At 48.6% G+C, this 10,812-nt stretch overlaps 1 protein-coding gene across 1 annotated transcript; it reads right to left on the bottom strand.

Moving 5' to 3' along the window:
* Nucleotides 1-7,465: 7,465 nt before the first annotated feature.
* Nucleotides 7,466-9,708, bottom strand: LOC140294277 (ankyrin repeat domain-containing protein SOWAHC-like). Its single transcript, XM_072379583.1, has one exon. The coding sequence runs from the start codon at nt 9,605-9,607 to the stop codon at nt 7,955-7,957; it is 1,653 nt and encodes a 550-aa protein (XP_072235684.1). The 5' UTR covers nt 9,608-9,708; the 3' UTR covers nt 7,466-7,954.
* Between the last annotated feature and the right edge of the window lie 1,104 nt (nt 9,709-10,812).

The raw sequence follows: 10,812 nt of genomic DNA, 5'->3' as shown, positions 1-10,812 counted from the left end.
GGAAGAAACCTCTGGCAGAACCAGAACCAGGAAGAAACCTCTGGCAGAACCAGAACCAGGAAGAAACCTCTGGCAGAACCAGAACCAGGAAGAAACCTCTGGCAGAACCAGAACCAGGAAGGGTGGCCATCCGCCTCGACCAGCTGGGGTTTGAGAAGACAGAAAAGAGGGAAAAGAGGGGGGAAAAACACCATAACTCCATTCAAAGGATACCTGTTGGAACAGGGAAACACAAGTTAATAACCACAATAATGTCACATGTACATAAAATCAATTTTGAAATTAAACAGGGGGAAAAGAGAGCAAAGTGAGGAAAGGTGTGACAGATGAGGTCCCCCAGCAGTCTAAGGCTATAGCAGCTTAACTATGGAATGCTTCAGGATTAGTAAATGTAACTTTACATTTGCTTTTATTATCATTTAACCAGGAAAAGCCTCACTGAGATTGAAAATCTCTGCTTCAACAGTGTCAGCACCCACACAAACTGACTCCAACCTGAAAAGCAGCAGGACATCTACCAACGGATGATTTAAAGGCTCCAACGGGACCATGTCATGAAGTTTCAGGTCTTTCTGCAGTGCGCTCCAGGCAACGGAGCCTTTTCCCCGCCCCAGTTTGTACCCTTGGAAGTGAAAAATGGATCTTTTTGTGGGATTGAGTGGTGGCGTGGAGCCGCTCTGGGCTGCATTTCCAGTTGGAGGGCTGTAAAGTTGACCTTGGTGGTGTAGGAAAAACACGTGAATGGCCTTAAACTGAGCTCTGGTGTTGCTGCAGTGCATGAGTGAGCAGCTACACGTGCATTTTAGATGCAGGGATTAGCTTCATTACTGTTGGGAGGCTTTTCCTCCCACAGTCGCCTCGTGCACGCTCAGGACGGGGGATTGGGTCAGGGAGAAGTTTCTGTGCAATCTGTTGGTTTCCTGGGCTGGGAAACCTTATCTTAATTGGCTCCGTATGAACTGGACTGAAGTGTTAAATGAATTTGAACTAAAACTGAGTGGAAATCTGTTGCTGGATTCGGGGAAAGTCTGCTCACTCTCATGTGATTGATTGAACCCGGTATAATGATAGTTATCAGAAGATGTGAAACTTCATATCTAACCACACCTTTCAAGGAAAGCTTCTTTATTACTAAAGATGCAGCAGTTCCACTGTATGTTATTCACACTGGAGCAGAAGCCACTGGTTATTCCTGCAGTTCATCCTGTCGTCAGTTTCTTACGTCACAACCGTTTGCAGTTGGGTGGTCCTGAACCGCTCTGGATTGGATGTCTTTGGACGCATGAGGACTGGTGGCAGCAGCTCTGACCTCCTGATGCTGCAGTCTGAGCTCACTGGACACTGCATGTTCCCTCATGCAGGGACTCCCGCGCCCACAAGCTGAACGGAAAAGCTCATATTACCTTGTCTCATGGTGCAAAGCGGTGGTTTTCAGAGCATTCGCACCTGCTTAGCTTTTAAACAAAGGATTTCTTATAAAGCCATGGGCACAGGAACTATCATTCCTGATTTGTTCTACGTCTTGTTCAGTTCATCACTTCCAATGATAAGCCATCAAAGTGTGATTTATACTATAACCTGAATATATTAGACCTAACCCTGTGAAGTAATATGCCTTCTTTACTTTTCGGACGAGGAGCTGTGACTGTATGCCTTTTTAAAGCTTCATGTATTGGGTGCACCGTCCCACCCTAACCCTAACCCTTTTTAAAGCTTCATGTATTGGGTGCACCGTCCCACCCTAACCCTAACCCATTTTAAAGCTTCATGTATTGGGAGCACCGTCCCACCCTAACCCTAACCCTTTTTAAAGCTTCATGTATTGGGTGCACCGTCCCACCCTAACCCTTTTTAAAGCTTCATGTATTGGGTGCACCGTCCCACCCTAACCCTAACCCTTTTTAAAGCTTCATGTATTGGGTGCACCGTCCCACCCTAACCCTTTTTAAAGCTTCATGTATTGGGTGCACCGTCCCACCCTAACCCTAACCCTTTTTAAAGCTTCATGTATTGGGTGCACCGTCCCACCCTAACCCTAACCCTTTTTAAAGCTTCATGTATTGGGTGCACCGTCCCACCCTAACCCTTTTTAAAGCTTCATGTATTGGGTGCACCGTCCCACCCTAACCCTAACCCTTTTTAAAGCTTCATGTATTGGGTGCACCGTCCCACCCTAACCCTAACCCTTTTTAAAGCTTCATGTATTGGGTGCACCGTCCCACCCTAACCCTAACCCTTTTTAAAGCTTCATGTATTGGGTGCACCGTCCCACCCTAACCCTAACCCTTTTTAAAGCTTCATGTATTGGGTGCACCGTCCCACCCTAACCCTAACCCTTTTTAAAGCTTCATGTATTGGGTGCACCGTCCCACCCTAACCCTTTTTAAAGCTTCATGTATTGGGTGCACCGTCCCACCCTAACCCTAACCCTTTTTAAAGCTTCATGTATTGGGTGCACCGTCCCACCCTAACCCTAACCCTTTTTAAAGCTTCATGTATTGGGTGCACCGTCCCACCCTAACCCTTTTTAAAGCTTCATGTATTGGGTGCACCGTCCCACCCTAACCCTTTTTAAAGCTTCATGTATTGGGTGCACCGTCCCACCCTAACCCTTTTTAAAGCTTCATGTATTGGGTGCACCGTCCCACCCTAACCCTAACCCTTTTTAAAGCTTCATGTATTGGGTGCACCGTCCCACCCTAACCCTAACCCTTTTTAAAGCTTCATGTATTGGGTGCACCGTCCCACCCTAACCCTTTTTAAAGCTTCATGTATTGGGTGCACCGTCCCACCCTAACCCTAACCCTTTTTAAAGCTTCATGTATTGGGTGCACCGTCCCACCCTAACCCTTTTTAAAGCTTCATGTATTGGGTGCACCGTCCCACCCTAACCCTAACCCTTTTTAAAGCTTCATGTATTGGGTGCACCGTCCCACCCTAACCCTAACCCATTTTAAAGCTTCATGTATTGGGTGCACCGTCCCACCCTAACCCTTTTTAAAGCTTCATGTATTGGGTGCACCGTCCCACCCTAACCCTAACCCTTTTTAAAGCTTCATGTATTGGGTGCACCGTCCCACCCTAACCCTAACCCTTTTTAAAGCTTCATGTATTGGGTGCACCGTCCCACCCTAACCCTAACCCATTTTAAAGCTTCATGTATTGGGTGCACCGTCCCACCCTAACCCTTTTTAAAGCTTCATGTATTGGGTGCACCGTCCCACCCTAACCCTAACCCTTTTTAAAGCTTCATGTATTGGGTGCACCGTCCCACCCTAACCCTAACCCTTTTTAAAGCTTCATGTATTGGGTGCACCGTCCCACCCTAACCCATTTTAAAGCTTCATGTATTGGGAGCACCGTCCCACCCTAACCCTAACCCTTTTTAAAGCTTCATGTATTGGGTGCACCGTCCCACCCTAACCCTAACACCACAGCGTCTGATGTAACCAGCTGTGATTGGATGGGATCAGCACATATGATATTTCATTATTTAATTGTAGAGGCAAAGCTCACACAGCATAATGTTAGTGAAATGTGTGTGTGTTAGAACATAATAAATCATGTCTCCTCACAGTGTTGTCGTTTCCCTTCTTCTCCTCTCTGTTGTTCTGCAGCTCAGGTGAACTGCAGGTTTAAAGCTCATTTATAAAGGAAGACTGTGTGCACCTCACTTTCTCTCATTCACTTGGTTTTCCTGCTTGAATTTATGTGCTCATGACCAACAGTTTTCTGAGCAAAGCCTAGTAGGATGCTGGTTCTGTGGGGAAACTGAAGCTACGAAGCCAGGCTGATGTTCAGATGTGTGTGTGCTGTTGGCTTCAGACCCATCCTTAGTTCAGAGCTGTGAAGCTTCTTCTTTTCAGTCCCACAAACAGCTGTTCCTGCAGCTGATCGCACGCACTCCTTAACTTGTTTCCTTTAGTTTCTTTTCAGTTCGTGCACTCTTCAACTGAGCCATGCACAGAAATCGCTTTTACTTTTGTGTGTGAAAGATGTTATGAGATTTCCCCAGCTTATTATCGGTCCATGAAGGCAGCATGCACCCCTCTCAGACATTTATTTTACAGACTTTGAAGGTTAATGATTTTTCTGTTTTAATCACATTTGAATCATTTCTGAACCTTTTTATCATGAGCTGAGCTTCTTATGATGTTTCAGTAGATTCTCTGCTTTTGTGGCTGTTAGCTAAAACTAGTCACCATGGACCATAAAGGTGACACTGGGGGTCACACGGATGAGCCACAGGGTTCTCTCCAACCACAACACTTGTGCCAGCGAGCGGTAAGCAGATACTTCCTCTGCTTCACTGACATCTAGTGGCAACACTGCAACAAACTACCCACCTATCATTACCCAGCAGCCAGCACGGACCGGGTCTGGGACTTTTGGTGTCAAGGCAAAAAGTGTTCGGTGCCAATAAACAGAACCACAACCATGAGCAGAATTGTGCCTTGTCAGAAGTTAGATAGGTGAGTGGACCCACCCGTTGTCCTCTCTGTGAAGAAAGCTTTTAATGTGGAAAGTGTCCCACACCAGCGTTGGACATAAGAGGGGCCCCCTGCCTTCGGCCCACAACTGGACTAAGCAGGTGTGGATAGATGAATGGAAACGTTAAAAAGCAACATTTTCAAATCAGACACACAGTCCTTAATATGTGCAATCATTTCAGATTCATTTAATGGTCACACACAGCCATTTAGCATCATCTGTTACGCCCTGAGCAGGTTGAATATTTACTGCAGGAGAAACGGGTGGCAGCCCTTTGTTATGAGGGTCAAAAGGACCAAACCTTATGGAACAAGTTCACAATAAAGGCAACACAGCTCCCCTCAAACTACAGATGATATTTCCACTCCTGCTCCTGCTGGTAAACTTCTGACCTGAAACTCTTTGGGTCAAATCCTCTCCTACTCTGCTTCTGCCATTCTGCGTCCCACTAATGGTTACAGAGAGGGAATAAGGAACATGGTTAGGTTTACGTGTTGGGCTTGAAGAACAACAGACTGCCGGCCACGATGCTGTCTTTATAAGCCTGGCTTGTGAAAGTACCACATATGGGATGTGTGCACCTCTGGTGAGCCTTAGAGGGAACATGAAACCAACCAAACAGGACGGCTCAAACCTGCTGGTAAACTGATTCAGTGACACCCTGTGTCCTTGGGTTTGGTCATTTATTCTGGATCACACTGATACTTTGTGACTGTGGCTCAAGCTAAGACACAATCCATCAGAGAAATATTCCCACAGGTGCAACCAGTTTCGCATTAAAGCACCATGGGCCCCGCGGCTAACCACTTTCTCAAGGCCCTCCACGCCACCACCACCGGGAACACATACTTATAAAACATAAAATAATGCTTCAAGAATCACTGCAGTATAACAAAACATACTTTTAATGTCAAAGATTTTTACATAGCTCTACATATCTCTATACAGAAATTGAATGAACAAACTCATGACACACTATGAGCGCTTTAAGTTCTTTTAAAATACTCAGAGTCCTGCGCAGGACTGTTTTCTTCATCCCTCTCCCGCTAAATTTCTGACCATTACCACCCGCAAAACTTTGAGAATTTATGCCCGCACAATAATAGAAATGCATTGATTTAGTGTCTTCTCCCGTCCCGCAGGAGAAAATACGTCATTTTATAGGCTTTTAATAAAGAGATTCATGGACAGTTGAGAAACTTTGTGCTGTAAAGACCTTCTTTGAGCTTCCTTTACACATCACTTATTGACATCCTGTTGCTAGGATACATCCCGATCCCGCAGTGTTTTTTTTTTTAGCCGCCCGCGAGATTTGAGTTGGGTCCCACGGGACCCGGTGGGACCCGATCCCAATGCAGCCCTCTAATACACAGAACGGTCACACAGGAGCATAAATGTAAAAAAACCACAAAACATCCACATAGGCTATTACACGTGAATGATTTTTTTTCCGCCTTTTTAAAACAAAAAAAGTTCTCGAGCCTTGCGTCTGGTCCCCTACATCGTCGGGCCCCGGGGCTTGAGCCCTTGTGTTGTGGGTGCAACACAAGCCGGTAACCTGTGTAAATGTACAGCCAACAGTGGACTGAACAGTTTCCAGTGATTGTACTGCTGGAACACACCGAGAGGCTTCTTCTTTTAAATCCTCTGCAGCGACATGGAGGAGGATGATGACTGTGAGCAGCTTGGTATGTGAAGCCTGCGCCGTGTGTGGGTGCGGCTGAGCTCTGACATGAAGCAGCTTGTTGTGGCTTAAATGAACATGTTGGGGTGTGATTCAGAACCTGCGGGAGTTCCCTGGCATGTTGGTTTGCTGATCCTGTTTAAAACTCTTACTCTGCAACATTCCTGTTAACAGTGCGTAAACTTCACTAATCAGAGCCTCCGTCTAAAGCCATGTTCAAGCTTTCAGAGGGGAAGGTATTTCACCGTCACACTGGAGACCCAACACACACACTGAGTACAGTGAGAGCTTTATCCACAGGTTCCAAAACAGGTTCCACTCGAACTAAGACTCACCTCATCTGGATGGATAAGTATTCTGGTCAGGAAAAGAATGAAAAGCCAGATCAGCAAGGAGCAGAATGCCTCTCAGTACCAGCTTGTGACAGAGAAATGTGTGTGTACTGATCCAGATTACAGTGCTGCTCAATGGGCTTTAGTGTCAGCTGAGGACGGATCAAAGGACGCACGTCGACCTCCATCAACAGTGTGGACGCCACATAAGGATCCCTTCAAGTTCACACTGTGAAGTAACTCAAGGAAAAACAATATTATGAGTGAACTAAACCAATTAATCCAACTAATAAGTTCCAAACACGTTCTGTGTTTTTATTGCCTTTCTGTTCCAAATGCAGTGATTCGCACTGGATTCATCCAGTGATTCACGTAGGGTTCATTCAGTTTCAACATGCTTCTTCCTGTTCAGGTCAAAATAACAAACATTTCTGATGCAAGACTGCACCTGGGAGCCACATGTTGACTGTGGGATGGCCCGAAATTACAGCAGATGCATCTTTTCAGTTGTGAATGATTCATTAACAATGCAAACTCCATCAGGCACTACAGTTATAACTCGGGTATAACTCGGTTATAACTCGGTTATAACAGTTTATAACTCGGGTATAAGTCGTTTATAACTCAGGTATAACTCGGGTACAACTTGGTTATAACTCGGTTACAACTTGGTTATAACTCGGTTATAACAGTTTGTAACTCGGGTATAACTCGGGTACAACTTGGTTATAACTCGGTTACAACTTGGTTATAACTCGGGTATAACTCCGTTATAACTCGGTTATAACAGTTTGTAACTCGTTTATAACTCAGGTATAACTCGTTTATAACTCGGGTACAACTCGGTTATAACTCGGTTACAACTTGGTTATAACTCAGGTGTAACTCGTTTATAACTCGGGTATAACTCGGGTACAACTCGGGTACAACTCGGTTACAACTTGGTTATAACTCGGGTATAACTCGGTTATAACAGTTTATAACTCGGGTGTAACTCGTTTATAACTCAGGTATAACTCGTTTATAACTGGTTACAACTTGGTTATAACTCGGGTATAACTCGGTTATAACAGTTTATAACTCAGGTGTAACTCGTTTATAACTCGGGTATAACTCGGGTACAACTCGGTTACAACTTGGTTATAACTCGGGTATAACTCGGTTATAACAGTTTATAACTCGGGTGTAACTCGTTTATAACTCAGGTATAACTCGTTTATAACTGGTTACAACTTGGTTATAACTCGGGTATAACTCGGTTATAACAGTTTATAACTCAGGTGTAACTCGTTTATAACTGGGTATAACTGGTTACAACTTGGTTATAACTCGGTTATAACTCAGCTGGTCTGAGGAAGTTACATAATTTCTATTAAAAAATATATATATGTATAAAAATATTCAATGTCAACTGCCTTCAAACATTATTTGCACACCCTGTCCTGTGTCAGAAGAGATCCAAGCCAAACCAATGTGTCTTCGGTCTGGCCCGGAAGGAGCCTTTGTTAGAACCTTTGTTGGAAGCTTCTGGTTCCTCTCTGTCATGGAAAGAGCTGCTGCGGCCCAGTTGTGACGTCCTCATGCGCAGCCTCTGCAGTTTGGGCCTCATCTTGCTGAGTGAAGACTTCCTCCTGATGGGTTTCTCTCTGGGTCGGTCCTCCCCATCCGCAGAGTCACAGTTACTGGGGTTCAACACCCGGAGAGGTTTTAGGCTGGACTGGAGAACCTCGGAGAACCTCCAGCGGCCTCCCTCCCTGCGGGCTGCGTTCTCACACTTTGCCTGCTCGTACGCTCCGATGATGTCACGTATGTCCACGCTCGCGCTGTCGGTGAGGTACTGGCAGGCCTTCCTCCCGCTGTAGTCTCTGAGCTCCACGTCTGCGTTGTAGGCCCCCACCAGGAGCTTCACCACCTCCATGTGGCTGTGCATGGCAGCGATGTGCAGGGGCGTGTAACCCGTGTTGGAGCGAACATCCACACTGATGGGAAGCTCGTGCTGCTCAGCAAAGTTCATAATCAGTGCCATGAGCTCGGGCCTGCCGTGCTTAGCGGCCCAGTGCAGGCAGGTGAAGCCGGTGATGAAATCCCTCCTCAGGACGAGGCTGGGCTCTGTGGCCAGGAGGCGGTGCAGGCTGCCCCACTCCCCATCCGAGGCGCACATCATCCACTCGTGCTCCACTGGCTCCAGGCTTACCGGCGTCCTGTCGTCGTCCGGGCTGGAGGAAGCCAGGGAGGCTGAGTCGCTGTCACTCGTGGGGGGCAGGTAGACTGAGCTGCGCAGCACCAAGCTGCGCCTCACCTGGGTGGAGCTGCTCATCATCACCTCTATGAAGTGTTTGCGGCTGCCTCTCGGGGTGCTGTTGTCCTCACTGCCGGACAGACTCTGTCCGTCCGAGTGCCACTCGTCCTCCGTGTCTTGTGACTCCTGCTGCCTCGCTGCCTGCTCCGGTGGGCGCGCCGGTGGGTCCTCCGGCGGGCCCTTCAGTGGGCCCTGCGCTGCGGGCCCAGGCAGGGTGAAGGCGGACCCGTCCACAGGGAGCGGCGAAGCTTCAATCACTGCTATTTCTGGTATGTTTCCAGCAGGCTCTTTCTTGGAGTCGTTCCTCCGCCGCGTGACGCTGTCTGTGTTCCCCATCTCACCTGAGCTGCTGCTGCCCACCTGCTCCCCCGCGCACACAAACTCCTGACACGCACTTTTCTCGTCTCGTCTGTCTGGCAGACGGCTCTCAGGTGGGAAACTATGCGGAACTCTCTCTTTGCCATTTCCGTAACTTGAGCCAGGCGCGGCGTCACCGCTCACCTGGCCTGGAGCGCCTTTTTCCGGCTTTCTCAGCTCTCCCGGTACCGGCTGTGACCCGCGGAACGCCCTCTTCAGATACACCTGTTTAACTCCGCTCTCGGTCTTCACATAAGCGACGTTGTCCACGTAGTGTTTGAAGGTGTGGCGGGCAGCCGCCCTCCCCCGCGGCTCCTCCGGGAACGCGGCTTTAAAGCGCTCCACCAGCTCCGCGCTCCTCACCCGGCCTCCCCTCTCCTTTATGAAGGACACGATGGCGTCCTGAGAGAATTCCGCGGCCATCACTGGGCTGACAGCGTCCATCTGCTCCTGTGAAGCAGCACAACAACATGCCGAATGACCCCCCAGGAGCAGCTGATCCGAGGCTTTTATGCTGAGCGTTCTCCGTCTCCTAGCAACGGAGCTCAGGAGGCGAGGAAACGCACTTCCGGACAGTACCATTAATGTGTGAGAGGGGGGTGTTAACTGCGTTAGGAGAGCAGCCGTTAAAACAGACAACAGCTCAGCACGCGAGTGTGCGCGCGCTCAGATGGAGGCTCTCCTCTGTTTCTGCAGTCCTACTTGTTTTCAGTATTTTTGGAGTTGCTGATCGTCATATTCTGGGTCTTCTGCCATGTTTTAGTTATTGTGGCTGACACACACACACACACACACAAGCAGGAAAGAGTCCAAATCAAGTCTTTATGTCCAGATAACATCTTCAGAGGAGGCAGAACTTTTTCAGACGTTACACAGATGGGAAGTGACTGTAGAACACATCCGTTTCAGCATCACGGCAGCTTCCCTGGACTCCAAATCCTCTCTTTCCACTTATATTACACACAGGAACAGGCTGGGATTAATGTGCGAATCTTCTCCAACATGGCGGTGAACGTCGGAATGAACCAGGACTGTTACTCTACTTCCTGAGCAGCCTGAGGAAAAGGCTGTGGGTACGAGAGGCCGCACACAGCATAAAGAACGACAGAATAAATGCATGCAGGCGCTGCATGCGCTGCATGCGCTGCAGGTGCTGCAGGTGCTGCAGGCGCTGCATGTGCTGCAGGCGCTGCATGTGCTGCATGTGCTGCAGGCGCTGCATGTGCTGCATGTGCTGCAGGGGCTGCAGGCGCTGCATGCGCTGCATGCGCTGCATGTGCTGCAGGCGCTGCATGTGCTGCAGGGGCTGCAGGCGCTGCATGCGCTGCATGCGCTGCATGTGCTGCAGGCGCTGCATGTGCTGCATGTGCTGCATGTGCTGCATGTGCTGCATGTGCTGCAGGTGCTGCATGTGCTGCAGGCGCTGCATGCGCTGCATGTGCTGCAGGCGCTGCATGCGCTGCATGTGCTGCATGCGCTGCATGTGCTGCAGGCGCTGCATGTGCTGCAGGCGCTGCATGTGCTGCATGTGCTGCATGTGCTGCAGGGGCTGCATGTGCTGCATGTGCTGCAGGGGCTGCAGGCGCTGCATGTGCTGCATGTGCTGCAGGCGCTGCATGTGCTGCAGGCGCTGCATGTGCTGCATGTGC

This window comes from Leuresthes tenuis, unplaced genomic scaffold, assembly GCF_036924035.1.
Source record: "Leuresthes tenuis unplaced genomic scaffold, fLeuTen1.0.hap1 SCAF_1, whole genome shotgun sequence".
Lineage (NCBI taxonomy): Eukaryota > Metazoa > Chordata > Actinopteri > Atheriniformes > Atherinopsidae > Leuresthes > Leuresthes tenuis.
The sequence above is the reverse complement of the archived record's forward strand: the minus strand, read 5'-3'. Positions and strand labels throughout refer to the sequence as shown.